We start from the raw sequence: 22,458 nt of genomic DNA, 5'->3' as shown, positions 1-22,458 counted from the left end.
TTTGGGTTGAAATTGATATTTGTTTTTTGGTTACTTGAGCATAGGTTAGTTTATTAGCATTCAGGGCTGGAAAGGATTTTTTGGCCTCTTGGTAGGTGACATTGTGCTCAATTTTGACCGCTATACATTTTTTTCCTGTTTCCAGGGGGGACACTACTGGGAAAATGCCGGATGGGCTTCTTTGCAGTTAGGACAGCTTGGTGTTGTCACTTTGCAATCAGTATTCAAGTGCTCAGTGGATCTGCATGCAGCACAGGCAGCTGCACCTCTGCAGACTGTCTGTGAGTGTCCAAACTTCTGGCATTTGTAACAGTGTAAGGGGTTTGGAATGTACGCTCTAACACAGCAATTAAGATAACCTGCTTTGATTGCTGTTGGTGGTTCAGGGTTATCAAAAGTGAGTAATGTTCCGAGTAGGAACAAGTATGCCGTCTTTCTTTGTCATTATTCTTCTTCTGACACTGATACTCCTTGGTCTTGTAGTTCCTGTTTTAGTTCTTCATCTGACACATTCATCAGGTCCCATTCGGTGATGACACCTCTTGACGTGTTCAGGGAAATGTGAATGTGTTGTGAAACTGTAACAGAAGTTCCAAACGTTTTTAGTTTCGGTAGTTGCTCAGATTGTCAAGCAGTGGCAACTTCAACCGGTAAGTTTCCCAATCTTAATCGAACTGTCTTGGGCATACTTATTATACTTTCTAGGCATTTTTGCAATAGTTTGCCAATAGGTTGTTCTTGAGTCAAGTGTATAATAAGAAAAGTTGGAGTTCTGATTCTGGCTATGTCAGTCTTTTGACGTTTAGCTGCAACAAAATCAGTCTCTGTCTGTTTTCGCCCTGTAGGGGTCTCACCTATGCAGGAGCAGTGACACCTTTGTGACCAAGCGGTAGTGGGTTAGTAATAAAACTAAAAAGAGAAGAAAAAAAGGTTTATTTTCCTTCTGATCTAGTAAAGTGTTTTTCTTTACTGAATTAATTTGAGTGTTAATGTAATGCTGAAAACAAGGGAAACGATTTTATTTTACCAAGAAAAAGGGCAAATTTACTGGCAAAGACACTTGATCACAAAATCGCTTGTCACCTGGGGCCAGGGAATGGTGGGAGGTGTTTTACCAAGATCATTAATATATGAGTTGGAAGAAAAATGGGATGCTAGCAGGTCAGCTTTATCCTTGGCTGAAGTGACAACAGAACCATTGGTTTTGACAGAGGTGGGAGCAGAGATGGGCAAAAGTTGTGGCCAATAGCTTTGGCAAGAGACCAGAATGCTCGGCTACCATTAGGGCAAGAAGCAAGTTTTCTACTCTTAGTCTGTTCAAAATCTAGTTTGGACTGATTAATTTACAATTGTTGCGAGCTTTGGCGTAGGCAGAAAATGAAACTGAAGAATCGGAAACAAGCCAATTACGATATGCAACATTCTTCACCTGAACGGCTTTAGCACATTTATTGGAAAACCAAGGTTTAGGATAAAGGACAAGATTTTAAAGTGGAGTGTGGGCTACAGGATTCCATTCCTACAAGAATAATTTCACTGACACGATCTGAGCAAACGTTTACATCAGAAGTTTGATAATGCATTTTTGTAATGTCAAACAACATGAGGCTGGGAATAGCCATGAGATAATGGCTCCATTGGAGAAGAGACAATCACAAAGTTGTGATCTGAGGTGCCTAAATGACCACTCACTTCTATTGTTGTACTTAGAAGGGTTGTTTTGAGAAAAAGATCAAGCGTGTTGGCTGTATGGTAGGATTGTCCGGTATTCTTGTAGGTAAATGAACAATCTGTGCAAGGTCAGTAATTGCAAAAGCCTCAGCATCTCGACCAGCTGGGTCGGTGTGACTAGAAAACGGAAGCCAGCTGGAGTTGTGAACATTAAAATCACCAAGAAAAATTACCTCACTGTTAGGAAAGTTGAACTAGAGAAAGTCAAGTTGCAAAGACAGAGAGTCAAAGAGCTCCAAGTGATTAGTGGAGTTGGAAGAACAGTAGAGACAACAGATGAATTTGACACAATGAGGTAGAGAGATTTTAAGACAGAGAAGATCAAAAAGAGGAGATTCCAAATTACCAAGTCTCTCACAGGGAATATCGGAACGGACATATGCACAAGTACCACCTTTGAGGCAAAAGGAATCGTACAGCGAATAATTTGGGCAACTGAGATGAGCAGTAGTTAAATCAACCGATAACTGAGATTCTGTCAGAAAAAGTACATGGGGTCCAGCAGACTGCAAGTGTAAATGGACATCATTGAAATTAGAATTGAGACCACACATATTTGTGAAATGAATTAGGAAATGTTTGGGAGGTTTAGATCTTTTTGCAGATAAGCTTGGCAGGTTGAAATGGTCTCTAATGGTTGGCAGCAATTTGCATTCCAATATAGCCAAGTTTCCATTGGCATTTATGGAACCTTTTGTAAACTGCAGGTGACCTACTCTGCGATACAAAATGCACCCCTATATCATTTGGCTGGTAGTGAATTTCACAATAGACACCATACAGTGTGGATGGTATTGTTCACGTCTACAGCGAATCGCTTGTCTCCCACCAGAGCCATGCAGGTTGAATTTCTTCTCACCCAAGAAAATAACTGACTTCCACTGCTCGGGAGTCCATTTCACATGTGCCTTACACCAAATTAATCGGGCCTTTTTCATTTTTTGTGTGAGGAGGGGCTTTGTCTTAGGACGACGGGCTACAAGTCCATTTTTGAAGAGGTGTCTTATGACTGTTACTGCACTTGCTACCATTCCTGCACGTCCTTCCTATTTTCTTTTCATCTCAGACGAAGAAGCTTTACATTTTTTAAGGCCTAACTGCTTCAAAATGCAGTCCTGTTTTGGCGTAGACTTAAATTAATTAATTAAATCCAATTTAATTAATTAAATTGGATTTAATTAAAATGATGTATTTGCGCTAAACTACATGTTAGTCATTCTACCTCGTAACATGAGGCTTTGCCTTTAAATACTTTATAGTCTATATCACTACACACCATCAGGCATCTTTCATATTGTGAAGTTATACTTCATAACTGGGTTGTCACTATTGCAACACCAGGGTACCTGCCCACAGCACCATTTCAAAGCCAACAAGCTTGGAAATGGTGCCGTCTGGTTGGTATCCGCTGAGAACAAATAACAACAGTCTTCTCCACTGGTGAAGTGTTATTTATTCGAGGTAGTACAATACCATGGCAACTCGTGAAGGCATTCACAATATGAGATATAACCAAAATGATGCCAATTTAATTAATTAATTTAACTACTTTGGTAGATAGCTATGTTAAAATGATGCATTTGCATTAACCTACATGTTAGTCTTTAATGGTAAGTTAAATTTTTCCAAGATAAACCAGTTCAACTCACATACAGAAGTAATCCTTTTTACAAATTATCTCATAATTGTGATTAAAACAATGGAAGAAAAAAACTTGATTAGGTTAGTAGCGACTTTAGTAGATGATTCCGAGTCACAGACATTACATGAAGATCTATCTAATTTTCAAATGTTAGTGCTATGATTATTATTATTTTTTCTTCAAATTCATTTACAGTTGGAAATTTTCAGATAAATTCCACCAAGATGGCACATCTTAGTATGCTCTGTATACACCTTTCACATTTCCAAACACTTTGCATTTTGAAAGCTCATTGTCAGTAACAGCATGTATAATTCTATGCTACAGTTTTCCCTCTTGTCTCCAAGTTCTGCTAAATTCTTGTGACATTTCTCTAATTTACTCACTGTCCAACAATACTCATATGCATAACTTTAAATAATGCAAGTAGCTCTTTTGCACATGCAAATATTCTTATAAACTTTTGTAAAAAAAAAAAAAAATTTTGGAATATTCCCCAGTTTTCAGTACCCAATATGTCCCGTGCAGTATATGTCAGGTGGTGATGACCACTATTTAGCACATTCTGTAGAATGCTATTTCTTGATATACAAGGAGTGGAAATAAAGTTCACAGATGCATTAAATTGATCAAATATGAGCACTCTTGTTATATATGATGAGTTTGAAAATAAAAGGAAGTGACATGTTTTAGTTTGAACTTTCTCCAACGAATGGTGGTACAGAGATTGCCGAGTAGACTGGCAAGTTGCAAGTAACAACTAGTTTTGTTAATGCCATTAACATCCTGTGTCCCAATTTTGCAATACAGCAATAAACAAATATCAAATTTGAACCTCAGAATAATGGCCGACCAGTTGGATATGAATAAGGAGACAGATCATCAAATTCTGAATGGAGATTTGGTGAAAAATTTATGTTGAACAGCCTCATGGATGAGGAGCAAGCAACAAAGATGCGTCATCATGTGACAAGTTCATCCAGACTTATCAAGACAATCCTAATTTCTAGAACTGTATTGTCACTGAAGATGAGTATTGGTATTTCAGTATATGATCCAGAGATGAATTCAGAGCATGTGGTCGACTTCAAAATCATCACCAAGGACCATAAAGTTTTGCTTGCAGAGGTCCAAGAACAAGATGATGATCATCATGTTTTTCGAAAAACAGAGTGTGATACACAATGAATTTGTACCTGAAAGGATGAGATTGAATGCTAAGTTCTACATACAGGTGCTTCCAAGACTAATGAAGGGCATTTCCCAGATAAGGCTACAATTTTGAGAGAAAGGCAGCCAGTTTACGTTGAACACATTGTTGAGGAAACATGGCACTGTACAGATCAATCACCCACCTTATTCTCGTGATCTAGTACCAGTGGACTTCTTAATCTTTCTTAAGGTGAAAACATCCTAATAAGAGATTTTAGGATGTTAAGTAAATAAAGAAAAATGTGAACACTGTTTGGAAGCCAAGTATTATCAATATTGGCATCCTGTTTAATTCTCACAGCACCCACAAATACAAAGTACAGTAAAAAGAAATGTTACTACATTCTGGAATACTTACAGTGAGCTTGGATTTCCTTCATAGATCTCTAAAAAAGAGAAGAGGGGAAAACATTTAATAGAACTGCCAGAAGGAATAGTTTATATATTATTTGTAATCTTAATATAATTTTTATTTTTCTTCTATGTAAGGGAACTGCCATTTTCAGCAACGGATTTGATTTCGTTTGAAGTTTATTCATGAAGCAGCAACATAGGCTATGTGCCAACAATGGAAAATTAATAATAAAACAGTTATAAGAATGGTAAAGTATAAAAATGCAATAAAATATTACAGTGACCCATGAAAATTGGTCATGTTAAGAAACAATTATAATCTATATAATAGCGGAAAATTTTCAAAAAAGGTATAATTAAATGTAGCTGAACTTAGTTATAACGAGCATCAAGGGACCGACAAAATTTCCTTGTTATTACCACTACTCACTACATCAGTGATAGTGAAATCTACTTCCCATTTTATTTTAATTCTCAATAACTTGATAAAAAGATATATTCAAAAAAAAAAAAAAAAAAAATATATATATATTAGAGAGAAAAAAAATTAATACACTAGTATATACCAACACAATATGCTTAGCAAATTTTTCTGCTTGGGCCTTCATGATCGGACTGTCTATTGAAAATCCAGCACTTCTTTGTAGTGAACCATTGAAGCAATGCTTCAATTTTGTAACTTCTCACTTTCTAAATTTTTTTTCCAGTTATGTTCTTTTCCAGTGTCAATATGTAAACATGTTTATTCTTCACAATGATGATACTGTTCAAGAGGACAAAGAAACCTTTTACACACTTCAACATTTTTTGCACCACGTTCTAACTCAAAAATATTTTCGACTTTTTTGCCAATCGACAGAGACTTGCTTTTGTTAGTAGACATTTTTTCGAAGGAAGGATTCGTTTCTAACTGATTTTTACTTTAAAATGAGTAAAGTAAGCTACATACAAAGTTCTTAGAAGTCCCAAAATAAATGGTTCAGCAAATACAAGACAATCTGTAAATAGGGTAATGCGACAAGCGGAACGGCAATGCAATATTGTATAGCCCCTGCCCCAGAAATGACAAGGTCAAAAATTGTCCACTAATCTGATGTGGGTGGGCATAAAAGCTAAGTGCCCCTTTCATTTTTGTCTATTCTAAGAATTGGGTTTTTTCAACTACCTGGGCAATTAAGAATGTTTGCATAGTTACAAAAATTTGTATGGTATATCTGTGTAGTAAGCTCATTATAACAGTGAGCGATTGTATGGGAATACAAAAAACGGAGGTCCATTGTATTTTTAACTATTTACGTGAAACTTTGGATAATTGGGGTAGCCGCTTAATTGGACCAAAATGCACTAGTCCCGATGTGTCCCAAATAACCAGAATTTACCGTATATGTAATAAAATTGACTGTATATGTAATATCAGAAGCAGCCTGAGTGCGACGATAGCTTTCCCGGATTCAGACATTTCACATGCTAGTATAGAGTCTGTATGGTGTGAGATGGTTGGAAACAAAGGTATAATGCGAGTAGGAGTAATCTACAGACCAGGTGATTGTGAAGATTATGACAAAAGCCTCTACATGCAAATGGAATGGGCAAGTAAGCGTCAATGCCTTATTATGGGTGATTTCAATTTGCCTCTAATTGATTGGAGTAAATGGGAAGGAAACTCGACATGAGGAACAAAATTTTTAAATCAACTAGATGACTGTTATTTGTATCAACATGTCAGGGAAAGTACTAGAGAAAAGAATATCCTAGACCTCATCATCATACATGAATCAGATGACATAACAGGGCTGACAGTAGAGGAAGTGATCACGGAGTTCTACGGTGGATGATGACGAGAGAGGTAGCAGAAGTAAAAGGCAAAGGAATGGGTTTTAATTTCAGAAAAGGAAATTCCAATGCCTTAAGGTACTACATGGCCTCAAACCGGGTAGATATCGTGCAGAAAATGAATACATTTGAACTGTGGTACGCTTTTAAAACATTAATCACAGATGCCTTGAATGCGTATACACCATTAAAAAAAAAATACTCCACGAGGAGGGTTCCAAGTTGGATGAATAGTGAAGTTGCCACATTACTTGAGCAGAAAAAGGTGGCATGGAAAGGTTACAGAGCAATAAAAAGTACTGAAGCCTATAACAGCTACAAGGTGATGTGTAACAGAGCCACAGAAAAGGTTCGACAGGCAAAGGCAGTTTATGAGAAATCACTAGCAAACAGAGCAGAGGGGGGTAAAGAATTCTTCACATATATAAATGCCAAGAAGAGCAGGACAAACCAGATCAGACCTTTATGTAAGGGAAAGGGGATAGTATTAAATACACCAGCTGCCATTGCAGATGAACTCAACTGTTATTTTGCATCAGTATTTACAAACGAAAAAGCTTTTGTGGCAATGGAATATTGTGGGAGCGAAGTTAAAAAATATGTAATTAATGATATTGAAATTTCGCAAGATTATTTAATGAAAAAGCTTTCAAGCCTACAGACTAGTAAGGCTCCTGGAGTTGATGGAATATACCCTATAATCTTAAGGGAGGCGGCAAGCGAGTGCATTGAACCATTGAGGCTAATTATGCGAGCATCACTAGACTCTGGAGAGATTCCCTTGGATTGGAAAAGTGCAAATGTATCTCCCATATATAAGGGTGGCTCTAAAAAGTGAAGTTGGAAATTATCGACCTGTCAGTCTGACTTCAGTAGTAGGGAAAATCATGGAGGCAATGATCAAGGGTGGAATTCAGGATCATTTGGATCGAATTGAAATTCTCAAGGATACTCAGCATGGTTTTGTAAAGGGAAAATCATGTTTAACAAATCTGGTTCGCTATTTTGAAAAGGTCACTCACGAGCTGGATTTAGGGAATAATTTCAACATTGTTTATTTAGATTTCAGGTAAGCTTTTGACTCAGTCCCACATAAGCAGTTGCTTTATAAGCTGGAACAGGTTGGAATCACTGGGAAAATGCTTAGATGGATAGAAGGATGGTTTCAGGGCAGGAGGCAGAGGGTTGTGATAAATGGGCGACACACCTCAACCCCTGCTTACGTTGGTTCACACCTGGGTGTTCACCCACCATGTACTTGTGCATGGAGGTTATACCCAGGATTACTAACAGTCCCACCATCGTGAAGGTGCAAGCAGAGGATTTCGCTGTCACAGACCGTCTGCACTTCGTCGAAAATGGGTCCACTTGACTTGAGTGTCACCCGAATATCAGTTCCATCAGCGTTTTAGACTCCTAGGTGTAAGAAGTGGGGTTCCACAAGGATCAGTATTAGGACCACTGTTGTTTTTAATTTTCATAAACGACATTGATGAAGGGATAGAGGGCATAATGTCTAAATTTGCAGATGATGTTAAAATTGGTAGAGTAGTTAATGATCACTGTCAAGCTGAGCTTCTTCAGAGAGACCTAGATAGACTTCAGGAATGGTCAGAAAAATGGCAGCTATGTTTTAATTCAACAAAGTGTAAGGTATTACACCTGGGAAACAGTAATCTCAAAATAACTTATTCACTTGGTGGAGTTCAACTAAACCCAGTACTGGAGGAAAGGGACTTGGGTGTTACGATACGGTCAGACATGAAATTCTCTGAGCATTGTAAACAGGTTGCAAGGAAGGCCCATGGTGTCCTATCGATGATCTATCGAACTTTTGCAAGCAGAGATAGGGACCTGATAATCCCATTATATAAGGCTTATGTTAGACCACACTTCGAATACTGTGTTCAAGTATGGAGACCGCACTTAAAGAAAGACATTGAGCTTCTTGAAAGGGTGCAAAGACGGGTAACTCGCCTGGTGAGATCGGCAAAAGGGCGTATTTATGAAGAAAGACTTCGGATATGTGGGTTGCATAGTTTGGAAACTAGACACCTTAGAAGAGATTTGATTGAGGTGTTTAAGGCTCTGAGAGGCATCAGTAAAATGAACAAGGACGAAATTTTCAAGATTATAAATGATGCTAGAACTAGGGGACATAAATTCAAGTTAAGGGGGGAAATGTTTAGATTGGACTGCAGGAAGTTTTATTTTAGCCAGCGAGTTATAAATTACTGAAATAAGTTGCCTTCATATGGGTGGTAGAGGCCGACAGTTTGGGGAAATTCAAAGGTCATCTGGATAGCACTTTTGGGTAAGGGAAGTGCAAAGGATGATAAGTTTAATTTCCTTTTTTTTTTTATTAATTATTATTATTATTATTTTTTTATTTTTATTTTTTTATCATTGTTTTGTTCGGTTTTTTTTTTTTTTGGCTGGTGCAGCATAAGCCATAGGCTTTCTTGCACCATGTGGCCATTACTAATATTAATACTAATATTAAAAGAGTGTATTTTAAATAGAACTAAAAAAGTCAATTAGTTTTAAACAGTTAAAGAAGCTTACAAATGGTCATAGTTAGATAGCATCTAACTGTATAAGGCTCAATCAGGTGATTACAGTAAAAGATGTACATCGTTCGTGTCTAAACAGTTCAATGTCTAACTGGTGCCATAATTCTCAAACATAGAAGGGTCATCTGCCCTCAGTAGAGGCAAGCAAGATCAACTTCCTCTCTATGAATCCTCCACAAAACAAACTGCCACATTCTGATTACTGGCTTTTTTGGGATGGTACACAACAGTACACCGTACCGGCACCTTTATTAACAGTGAAATTTGGATGCAATACATTTTGAAATTTGAAATACATTATTCGGTAATTTTTTTTACCGTGTTTACATACTATTCAAATAACCTTAAGATATTTTCTATATAAAACTTTATAACCATTTTTAGAATTTTAAATTACTCAGTCGGACCTCTATTTAACGAACTCCTTTATTTTTTCAAATTCCCCCTGGAAATTTCATTTAAAATAGTTTCAGCTGAGCAAAGAAAATTTTCATATAACGAACGGATTAGGAGAGACTTAACTTGAACGCACTGTTCGCACTTCTGGCTGTAATTGTTATAATTGAGGATTTTTGGCACAAGGGCCTCCTAGGCCATATTGTGCCTGTTCATGAATTTCTTATGACTGAAAATTGTATATTATGTCTTTCAGAGATGGTTATATAACTTTGTGCATTTCAAGTATTGAAATAGTTCTTCAAAATTTGCATTTTTGCCAAGTATGTGTAATCAAGTTAAAGGTTACTGCAAATTGAATAGAAAATAGAAACTGGATTTTCGGATAGTTGCGTACTGAGGGATAGTTGTGTAACAATTAATTTCGGATAGTTGCGTAACAGTTAAACATATTCTATTAGAATATGTTTAATTGTTAGCTGTTTCTGACAGACGAGACATTGAGGAGGATTCTCTCCCATAAGCAAGAATAGATGCATTGTATAAGAATGACCAATTCAAAGTCTTGCCAAAATGACTTCTCGTCTGCTTCCCCTGAAACTAGAAGTCCACATCTGAGATTCTTTTTTAATCCGGAATAGTTTATTATTGACTTGTGTTTGCCACAGTTCTGACCACTGAGTCCTACATGCTGTTTTAATAGTGGATTTATATCAGTGTACGGGACTTTCAGATGGCAGAATGATGTACTGTCAGGATGTTTAGCAGCATGATCCGCACATTCATTACCTAGGTTGCTGACATGACCAGGGATCCAGCAGAAGGCGACCATCTGGTTTGATGTCTGATATTGATATAATCTATATCAGATCTGTTTTAGAATGGGATGGTGGGAAGAAGTAACAGACTGAATGGCGGTGACTGCACTTAAGGAGTCAGTGTATATCAAAGCTGGCTTAAAATGCTGCTGACTTATATTATCTAGGGCCAGTTTTATTGCATATAATTCTGCGGTACAGATACTGCATTCGGTAGGAAGAGATACAGATATTGAGAAGGTAGAAGAAAGTGCTGCAGCACTTACGGCTTCATCTGTTTTGGAGCCATCAGCGTAGATAAGTAGTTTTCCTGAGTTTTTTAAGATGTAGCTGCTGTAGGTTGTTGTTGTTTTGTAGGTACTTTCTCAGAAAGAAAGTATCACAACGAAGTGAATATTGAATCCAGGGAAGTTCAGGAGAAGCATAGTCATCAAGGATATGCTGAAAGTTAATATTCAAACTGCTCATTATCTCTTGCAATCAAAGACCCGCTGGGCGGTTTTCATTAGGTTTAACATACCTAACATAATTAGGTATAACATAATAAAGGTTTATTATGGTATAACATTACATTTTGAGGATCAAATAGGTATTCCCAGATGGGGTGAGATGGAATACTTTTAATTTTTGAGGCATAATTACAAAGTAAGGTTTTTTTTCCTGAGGTGCAATGGGGGTTCATTTGCCTCAATATATAGGCTGTGGACTGGAGATGTTCTGAAGGCTCCCATGGCTATCCTTAGGGCACTATGCTGAATTGTATTTAGCCACAACAAGGAACTGTTCCTTGCAGAGTCATACACAGGTGATCCATAATCTAAGCGGGACCGAATTCTATACAGATGTGATAGTGAGTGTCTATCAGCACCCCAGGAGTTGGAGGAGACAGCTCTTAAGATGTTCAATTTCTTTAGACAGGCTGTTCTAAGGTAGGCTATATGATTGGAAAAATTAAGTTTATTGTCTAGATACAAACCCAATAAACTAAAGTTATTAGTAAGAGGAATCAGGTTATTTTCAGGATCTGGATGTAGTTTATGTATTTTGCAGTAATGCATTGCTGTTGATTTATTTTCTGCTAAGGAATAGCCATTTCATTGCACCCACAATTCTATTCTGGTTATGGATATTTGAAGTTGCCATTCAATAGCATTCATAGTTTGTGACTGACAAAAGATAATCAGGCCCTCGGCAAACATGTATGATTCAATTGTTTTTGGTATGTTTCGTGTCATATTAGTAATTCTTATTGTGAATAATGTTGCACTTAGGATGGAACCCTGTGGTACACCCTGTTCAAATGGTTTGGATAAACTATTCATATATCTGACCTGAAACGTTCTGTGGTGTAAAAAGTTTTGTAGGCCTGATGTAGCCCAGTGGTCAGGAGCAAGAATGCATAGCACGCGTTCCTTGAGTAGACCGGGGTTCAGGTCCATGACTACTAAACACGATAAATATTTTTATTGACGATTTATTGTAAACTCTACTGACTTCATTGTCGTGGCGGAGTATAAACAGGAAATTTATTATTTATTATTGTATAAATTGGGGTAACTGCCCCTTCAATCCAAAAGAATGAAGGTCCTGAAGGACACCATATTTCCACGTAGTGTCAAAAGCTTTCTGAATAGCCATGACCAGATGCTGTCTCTTTATGAAAGCATTGCGGATGTTTGCTTCTGCTTTGATCATCACATCTAAGGTTGAGAAATTCTTCTGAAACCCGTACTGATTTCTGTTTAGCAGATTGCTGGTTTCCAGAAACCACGTTAGCCGCTTGTGTACCGTTTTTTTTCTAAGACTTTTCCTAAACAGCTAGTCAGTGAAATTGGCCTGTAATTATGTGGGATGGTATGATCCTTCCCTGGCTTCGAAAAAGCTAGAACAATTGAGTGACACCAGGATTGTGGGTAACTATTTTCTAAAAATATTCTATTGTAGAATTTCAACAGGGAGCTTAGTGCATTGTTATTTAGTTTTTTTTAACATGATATAGCAAACTCCATCCAGACCAGCAGCAGTACTGGATGTTTTATTGAGAATCACCAAAGTTCCTTTAGAGTGAATGGCTGATTGTACAGATGTGATACCATAGTAGAGAAATTTATTTTTTTGTTTTTTCGCAGATGCCTTAATTTTTTGAAAGGTTTGGTTGTATGTGGACACTGCTGATATACTGGCAAATGATTCGCCTAATGCATTAATTATTTCTGTTGGTGCGGACAACTCCTGTCCTTTCCAGTTTAGGATTGAGGATGGGGACTGCACGTATTTACAATTCAGTGCTTGGATTTTCTTCCAGATGAGTCTGTTGTCAGTGTCCTTTTTAATAGTGGAACTAAAACTTATCCAGGCACCTTTCTTGACTTTTCTTCTTATTTGGCGGAACTTCGCCTTGAGTCTTTTAAAGTTAATAAGATTACTGGACATAGGAAATTTTCGACACAATTTCAAGCTCTATTTTTTAGTTGTTTACATGTGTGCATTCCTGAGTCCACCAATAACTGATGTGTTTACGTTTCCCAGGTTGAGATTTAGGTATTGAAGAAGTACCGGCATGTAATATCTGGCTGGTTATATGATTGGTGATGTTATCTATGGGCTGGGACTGGATTATATCATCGTCAAACTGAGTTAGACAGGAGTATTCATGCCAACATGCCCTGTGGAATTTCCAGTTGGAGCACTGCGATGGGGACAAGTTTACTCGTGTTCGTATCTTGCAAAGGATCGGTAGATGATCACTGTTTAGTGGGTTATCTAGACTGACCACTCCATATTGGCATATATGGATGCAGAACAGATTGTAAGGTCTATTGCAGTCGTGGATCCTGTAGAAAAATGGATATACGTGGGCTCACCAGTGTTTAATAGGGTAAGATGATGAGCATTGAAGTCTCTGAATAAGCAGAAGGGAGATGGCAGCTGATCTATTAAGTTTTCTAATCATCCAAGGAGAAAGAGAAATTAGGAGGGAGATATATAGAAGCTATAGTGAGAGTAATACCAATTACAGTGTGCACCGCCACTATCTCAAAAGGAGTCTGAAGAGAAACATGTTTGGATGGAATATTGTTTCTGACAATAATTGCCACCCCCTCCATGAGCTGGCATATCTATACTCCTATCGCATCTAAAGATAGCATAGTAGGAGACACTCGAGAATTTAAGAGGGTTTCCTGTAAAGCTATGGCAGCTGGCTTGTACCGCTTGATAAGATCCTGCAAATCATCTTTTGTATTCCAAAAACCTCTACAATTCCATCGAAGTATTATTTCCATTATGTAGTTTTATGGCATGTTTTTAGTTCTGACAGCTTTTTAGTTGTCGTTTGCGTGTATCAATCTATTTTTGTTTTGTCTTTCTTAGAAAAGAAAGGGCGGGTCACATAAATCTCATCGGTTGCATGTAATTCTAGGATTCCATCATCTGAGTCATGGCATTCATCAATGTCCATTCCGGTGGAGAGTGATGATTGTGATTTCATGATTTCTGACACTTTTGGTTTTGTTGAGGAAACATCGGTTGGTATGGTAATTGGGGTGTTATTGGCTTGTTCAGTTGTTTGTTGAAAAGGAGACTGTTTCGAGGTAGCGAGCAACGAACATGCCAAATTAGCAATGGATATATTTGGAGGAACTGATATATCAGTTTGAATCTCCACTAATTGGAAACGAGTGGCTGTGGCATACATACGCTTTGTTTCTGTTTTCATTATTTCTCTTCTTGCCTCTGAAGTATGTCATTTTGTTTTCTACCTTATATTTTTGAATTTTTTCCCCTTGCTTCCATAGTTCACATGTTTTTGAGAAAGCCGGATGGTTACCCTTACAATTTGGGCAATGCAGACTGGTAATGGTGCAATCAGATTGATTATGCTCTTTTGATCTACAATTAGGACATATTGCCCCACCTTGACATGCAGTCTGGGAGTGTCCGTATTTTTGGTATTTGTAGCACCTGATGGGATTTGAGATGTATGGTCAGACATGGCAATGCAGATAGCCTGCTTTCACAGATGATGGTAAACTAGGAGTGTTAAAAGTGAGAATTATGCTCCTTGTTGGAACAAGAATACCATCTTTTCGAGTCATAATTCTCCTTGCTTGGATGACTTTTTGTTCGTGTAGCTCTTTGACAATTTCCTCCTCTGATACTGCTAATAAATCCCATTCTGTTATTACTCCCTTAGAGGAGTTTAGTGTGGCATGGGAAGTAACTTTTATTGGGTGTCCTCCAAAAGTTGAGCTTTAATAGCTTTGTAGAATGCTGCAGTTGGGTAGTCTCAAACAGAAGATCACTGGATTGAAGTCACCTTACTGATTTAGGTGGGCCTGCAGCAGTCTCAATGCATTTCTACACAAGGAAAGGTGATAATTTGCTCAGAGAGTGAATGTAAAATGGGGAAAGCTGGTATCTCCTCTTGAGGAGTTATTTTCAACCTCTTATGTTGAGAAAAGTCATTTTCATTGTCCTTTGTCATTGATCTTGAGCTCGATGTCTCTAAAGGTGGAAATGAACTGTTTTCTATCTTTGCTCCTTTCAAGCCCTGGGAGAGTGGACTTCTTCTCCCAGTTACTGGCCCTGCCACGAGGAGGCAGGAGCAGTGCCGCTAGAGTGACCAAGTGGTATAAGGGTTAATACGTTAGTTTAAAGAAAAAAAAAGAAAGGTGGATTGCCTTTCTTAAAACTTGCTTACAATTCATAAGACTAAGTTATTGATTAAAGAGAACATAAAAAAACTTTTTTAGACTAAAGAAGAACTGTGGCTTTGAGTACATGCTCTATGAATCACTCGGAAAATCGCTTGATCACTATAACGCTTGGCACCCGGGGCCCGCAGTTCTGACTTTTAGGCAATTAATGCTGCTGCTCGAATTAAGAGAGCTAAAGGGATTACCATTCTACAACTTAGGGGCACTCGTAAAATCTATAAGACAGCCTGTCCTGCATACCGAGAAGTCATGCTGGGCAAGGGATATTACTGATGCGGACAATGGGCCCTAAGCGCCCTGATAATTAGGAGAGAGTGGTTTTCTTTTACTCTGATTGTTGTTTCTCAGAAGTGTGTTATCCACATTTTTCCCTATCTCTGTTTACATGGTCACAGTAAGCAGAGGAACACATGTTTTGAGAACGAGTGGAGGAACACCATCAGAATCTGGAGCTTTCTTGGCATCAAGACTGTTCAAAATTCTTCTGATATCCTTTTGACGAAAAGCACGCGTCAAACAGAGTGTACTGGGTAAGGTTGCTTACCAAGATCATCAATACATGAGTTATAAGGAAAGTAGGATGCAAGTAGGCCAGCTTTATCTTTAGCTGAGGTGGCAATATAAAACCATCAAGTTTTAACAGTGGCAGGAAAAGAGATGGGCAAAATTTGAGGCCAATAGCTTTGGCAAGATACCTGAATGTTTGATTGCCATTTGGACAAGAAGAAAGTTTTCTGCTCTTAGCATGTTTAAAATCTAGTTTGAACCAATTAATAACTGCTTTACAATAGTTGTGAGCTTTGGTGTAGAAAATGAACCTGGAGATTTGGATGCAATCCAATTGTGATATGCAACATTCTTATCTTGAAGAGCCTTGGCAAATTTAATGGAACACCAAGATTTAGAATATAGTTCCAGATCCAGATTTGAAGGTAGAGTGTGTAATGGAAGTTATCCTCAAGACAAAAAAATTTCCCTGACACAATCTGAGCAAACACTGACATCAAAAGATTTAAAACAGTAATCCAACCAAGGAAAACACAGAAATCTAGCACTTCATCCCATTCTGAATTCTTGTAATTGGCCTGGAATCCAGCAAAAGATTACAACTAGCTGTTCCTTGATATGTATCATCTTACTTCTTATGGTTTTATTGAAGGATTGGTTGGAAGGGTGTTTTGTAAGGTTTCTAGTGTACTCTGCGATTCTGTATATATTATACTTTTTTTGATGGAGAGATGGAGGGCAAATAACTCAGATCTACAGGGTGTTTCATAAAGTATGCAACCATATTACAGGAATTTTAATAAATCACACAAAAGGGAAATAAATTGCACATACTTTTACTTTTACAACAGAAAGAAATTACACAACCTTTACAAGGTGTAGAATAGATGTGCAGAAATTTGCACATCTATTCGGCAGAAATTCTGCCAAATCTCCGGATCTTAAGTAGTTTTTTAGTGTTAGCCCGAGATTTCTTTTAGCAGATAACCTGATCTCATTTGTCCCACCACTATTGGTGAATCTATTACACTTCTGAAAGATTTCTCAATGGTGGAGAAAATCTGTTTCTGAATGCTAGGGAGGGTAATGTGAGAAAAACTGGGGTATATTCTGGGCAGTTTCTAACTTCTGATAATTGACATTGACAAGAGAATCTTATATTTTTTGTGTGTGTGTGTGCACGCATGCACACATACAAATACATGTATTTTTTCCTAACCTACACTGCAAATATTACAATATATACCAGCTTACAAAAAAATTTTCAGACTTTTCCATTAACTCTTTTTGGACAGGGCAAAATTTCTGATATTGAGCATATTAGAAATAAATTAAATCATGCACCAATAAGCCATGTTTCAAAACTAAAAAGGAAATTCACATGATAAAAGTTTTCATTTGATCTCGGTATAAATAGGTATATAACTTACCAGTTTTTTTCCAGACGGATCATAATAATAGATATCACTTGGCACATTTACATTCTTGGATTTCTGCCTTTTACTTCTGTGTACAATTTCCCGTGTCCATCCTTTAAAAATATTTTAATGCATAATTATATAAGTATGGTAATAAAGCTGTCATATGACATAATCAAAAAACCCACATTCTTAATGATGAAAACATTTAATTGAAATTTAAATATAGTCAGACCTCTCTTTAACAAACTTCCATACAGCAAATATTTCTATTTAGTATATTTAGAATTGTTTTGATTTCCCTTAAATCATTACATTGAAAATAGTTCCTGCATAACATACAAAATTTCCATATAATTAGCTGATTTCGAGAGACCTGGGTATGCATTTTTCGCACCTCTGGCCTTTAGCAAATAGAGATGCTGTAGAAAGCATGAATTAAGAGCTAAAAGAATTAAGAGCAAAAACATTCCACAATTTAGTGGTGCCCATAAAACCTATACAGTCACTTCTACTGAACTGAGAAATTGCGCTGGTAAACTATATATGTGTCTATGGCCACTGGAAAAGATTAAGGCATATTCCCAATGTGGACATTGGCTCTGGTCAACTTGTTTTCTGCTGTAGGCACCCTATTAGAGAACTAGAAGAGTGTTATTTTCCCTTATCCTGGAAATTCACCTGTTGTTTTGCAGAAATGAGCCCTTCACACTTTCACCTGTCTCTGTTTACAACGTAGGTACAAGTGGTCCCTAAATCAGTTTTGTTTTAGCTGCTGTGAAAGCTACCTTATAATGTCTAACAGAAACTCCTAGAGTGTACGGAAAAAGGTGGAAGTGATTAACAGTGTAGATCAGGGTGTTAAAAAAAAACCGAATCGCTTTAAAATTTGGTATCCCGGCCAGTAGTGTGTCAACCATTCTGAAAAACTAGTTTTGATTCTCAAACCATTTGAGGAAATGGGACCCGGTTGGAAGCATGTGAAATTATGCCTGTATAAAGATACAGATGAAGCCGTTTTTAAGTGGGTGAATTAATTCGATCCAAAATATGCTGATATTAGGGCCATTAGGAAAAGAAAAGGCTATGGAGTACACACCTTTTCTAGTACATAAAACATTCCAAGCCAGTTCTGGTTGGCTGGAAAAATTTAAAAAGCACCAAGGCTTACACAAAAAAGTTATTTCTAGTGAAAGTGAAGCTGTAATCAAAGATTGTACACTTAAGAAATAAATAATTTTGAAAAAAGATATGGAGGACTATGAGCATAAAAAAAGAAATCCAAAGAAGGAAAAAAATCAGTCAAGAAACACTTGTCATGACAAAATTCTGTATACTGAGTTATGCAAAGCCATTAGAAAGGACATAAGATTTAAAACAAGAAAAGTAGAGCAAGCATTAAGGGAAAAGAAAGGACTTAAATCAGCAGCCATGAGCAGTAATACAGAAAGACTAATGATAATGAAACTGAAGAATACCAATGGGGTACTTATAAATAGCAGAATACCATAAAGAATTAAATAAGCATGATGACAGCAGCAGAGAAGATGGATCACGAACTAGCAACAAATACAACATACCCAATATCCTTCCTGATGAGGTACAACATGCATTGAAGAAAATGAAGGATAAGAAATCCTTGAGTGAAGAAGTTACTGTAGATTCATTAAAATTAGGAGGAAGAGACATTACACAGAAACTGGTAAGACTCTTCACAAAATACATTAGGAAAGACATGACGCCTAAGAAATGGAATAATGCAATCATAATTTTGCTGCACAAGAAAGGAGATAAATCAGAAACTGGAAATTATAGACTAATTAGCTTGTTATCCCACATCTACAAGTTCTTCACAAGGGTCATTGCTAACAGATCAGAAAGAATACTTGATGCAAATGAACTGAAAGAGCAAGCTGGCTTTAGGACATGATTCTCAACTATGGATCACCTTCATGTAATATTGCAGCTAATGGAGAAAGCAAATGAATATAAAACACCATTACACCTGGCATTTGACTCCATACAGCATAAGGCAATGTTTCGGGCACTGGAAAGACAAGGCGTAGGTACCCCATAAATTATGATTTTGAAGAAAACATATGAGAATGCTACCTCCTTTATTAGACCAGACAAAGGCAGTAGAAAATTTAAAATTGAGAAAGGAGTTCGACCCGGAGGTGAAGTTGTTTACTGCTGCCCTTGTGGAAGCATTCAGAAGATTAGACTGGTTGCAGAATGTGAATGGAGATTACCAAAACCATTTTTCATTTGCAGATGACATTGTGATCATAAGCAATGATCCCAAAGAATTAGAGGAAAATCTTAATCAGTTATCCACAGTTAGTAAGGATTTCAGACTAAAGATGAATATGGCTAAAACAAAAGTAATGATGAACAAGTATACCACAGTAGGGGATATAATCATTGAAGGAGCAGTAATTGAAAAGGTGGATTCATATACAGCCACTCCCTGGCTCATGTAATACTCGACTTGTGGAAATTCGACTTTACATAAGTTTTTGCTAGCTGGTAGGAATAAATGGAGGTATTGTGAAAATATCATATTGTGAACCCAATAACACAGTGGCTTTTTTGGTAATTTGTTCCAAGACCTCGGAAGTAGAAATTTTCGTTTTACAACGAAACTGTTCATTTCTCTAAAAGGTCAGTTTCAAAACTGAAATTGCACTACACTTTCATTGTTATCATATGTTCCTTTATAAGAATCAATTTTGAACGCCTTTGTGATATTTTTCAAAAACACATTTCCTGGAGGTCATTACCATAAAACAATCAAAAAAAAAAAAACAATTTGCACTTTCAGGTTTATTGAGCTATTCTGTTAGTGCAATCTATTACAAACGGGTAGTAAACTCGATCTTATTGCATTTACGATAATACTGATAACTAGAATTCTGTGGGTTTTTACATTATGGTATTATGGTAAAATGAGTACCACTTCATCTTCAATCATATAAAAAACATAAATAAATTTTCAGATTTTGATTTTGATTTGATTTAAGAGTTCTTGGCGCAAGAGCTACTGTGGCTAAAATGCGCCTGTAAGATTTAATTTATCGGTTTTGTTCTAATTGGTATATTGCTGCTAATAATTTCCAAGAGTAATAGATAATACTTAGTTTTATATTTGATTATAGTAATTTATTTTCTTGAGGAACTGAAAAACATCTGCTATATTTTTTCTATCTTCCAGTATGGTTTTGAGAGTGAGAGGGTGATGTTTGTTTAGCTCTTTGAAGGAGTTTCGGCGATCATCTGCAAAAGCTGGACAAGTAATCAGTACGTGTTCTATTGTTTGTTGTGTGTGACAGATAGGGCATAGGGGGGGGATCTTCTCCTCGCAAAAGATAAGAGTGACTGAAATACGTGTGTCCTATCCTTAACCTAGCAAGTATCACTTCATCGCGCCTATTTTTCTGAATGCTGGATTTCCATGGCTGGAGTAATAATTTAATCTGATGCAATTTGTTAGTGGTAAGTACTTGCCATTGCTGCTGCCAGTGATGTTTCCCACTGCGATCAATAACGTGTTTGTAGTCAGAGTAAATTTTCAGAATCTTCTCCTCATTCCTATTTACTTATTACAATGCACGTGCAAGTGCTAGGAGTGCTAAGAAACTAAACAAAATTGATTTAGAAATGAAGATGATTAATTAAGAAGTACGAAACAGGACAAAGTATGTCATCTATTGCACAGAATTAGGTCTCGCTGCTTCAACAGTGAATACTATTTTAAGGGACAGTGCACATATAAAAGAACATGTTAAAGGATCAACGCTTTTAAGATCAATAGTGATCACAAAACAGCGTTCAGGTGCTATATCAAAGATGAAAAAGCTATTAATAATATGGATGGAAAATCAGATTCAAAAGCAAGTACTCCTGAGTCCAATGGCCATTCAAGCAAAAGCAAGACATATTTATGAAGATATTAAGGATAACTATGGCGAACCCCAAGCCAAGTTCATAGCAAGCAACGGGTGGTTTAATAGGTTCAAGCATCGCGCTGGTTTCCAAAACATTAAAGTATGCAGTGAAGTTGCCAGTGCTGATTCTGCAGCTGCAGAGAAATTTTGAGATGTGGTAGAAAAAACCCCTTCCAAATCTCCACAACCCTCAACTTCTGCAGCGGCATGCTTATCAGCTGGAGAGTTAATTCTGGCAATAATGCTTGAAAGGTAAAACTTGCTAACAATTATGCCTGTCTTCTCTCCCTTTTGTAATTTTATAATTTTGAAATTTTTGTAATTTTTCCTGCGCACAAGATAAAAAAAATTGAATAAATAATTCTATTTACATGTTGGTCGAACATTTCTTTTTTGTTTTATTAAATTTGCAAGACACTGACTTGTAAAAATAGGAAGCAGAGAATTAGTCTTAGTTGGTGCAAATATGGCTGGTAATGAAAAACTTAAGTTTTTGGTAATAGATAAAAGTAAACCACCATGAGGTTTCAAATGAGTAAAATCGTTAGAGTTGGACTACAATTAAAACAAAAAATCTTGGATGACGTAAAATTTCTGAACAGTGTATTTAAAATTTAAATAGAAAGATAACGAAAGGAAACAGAAAAATTTGTGATGATTGTCAACAACTGCCCTGCACGCCTTCACTCGGTAATTTTGAAACTTAAGTGCGAACTCGTTTTCTTCCCTCTAAATACCTTGCCTAAATTGCAGCCAATGGATCAAAGCATTATCAAGAATTTGAAAGTCCACTACTGAAAAAAATTTATACTGAGAACAGAAAGCAACCAACCTATAAATTCTGTTATATATTTGCAGATGTGTATATCATTTGGCTAAATGTGGAGTCACGATGTGATGGAAACAATGATTAAGAACTGTTTTGCAAAAGCAGGTTTTCTAAAATACCAACTGACAGTAATGAGAGGGATGAAATACTACAAGATAATGGGCAATCTTGGAAAGAACTCCATGTGAAAGGTTGGATCAGTGGAGAAATTTTTCTTGATGAATTTTTAGGAGTTGATAATGATGCCATAGCAGCTGAATACCTGAGTGACTCCAACATTGTGGAGTATATTCAAAGAACTAGTGACAATATTGATGAGTTGGATGAAAATGGTGGCAATATTAAACCTTCAAAAACACAAAATTTGGCAGCATTTGAAACCGTGCGTGGAAGCCTTCAGTGTGACGAAAATATATTTTTAAGTTTAAACAAATGCAAATTTTTATGAAATGTACAGTAAAATTTGGTGTTCAACAAAAA

At 36.9% G+C, this 22,458-nt stretch overlaps 1 protein-coding gene across 1 annotated transcript in view; it reads right to left on the bottom strand.

Moving 5' to 3' along the window:
* LOC150081078 (uncharacterized) overlaps positions 1–22,458 on the bottom strand; it is a 117,011-nt gene that overhangs the window by 19,095 nt on the left and 75,458 nt on the right. Inside the window, exons 6-7 of the mRNA XM_090381104.1 lie at positions 17,215–17,315; positions 4,944–4,971 (exon numbers count right to left, since the gene is read on the bottom strand). Coding sequence (XP_090237230.1) covers positions 4,944–4,971; positions 17,215–17,315 — 129 coding nt within the window. The remainder of the gene's footprint in view (positions 1–4,943; positions 4,972–17,214; positions 17,316–22,458) is intronic.

This window comes from Mastigoproctus giganteus, chromosome 9, assembly GCF_048544385.1.
Source record: "Mastigoproctus giganteus isolate SK-2022 chromosome 9, ASM4854438v1, whole genome shotgun sequence".
Lineage (NCBI taxonomy): Eukaryota > Metazoa > Arthropoda > Arachnida > Uropygi > Thelyphonidae > Mastigoproctus > Mastigoproctus giganteus.
Note: the sequence above shows the minus strand (reverse complement) of the source record. Positions and strands in the feature narration are given on the sequence as shown.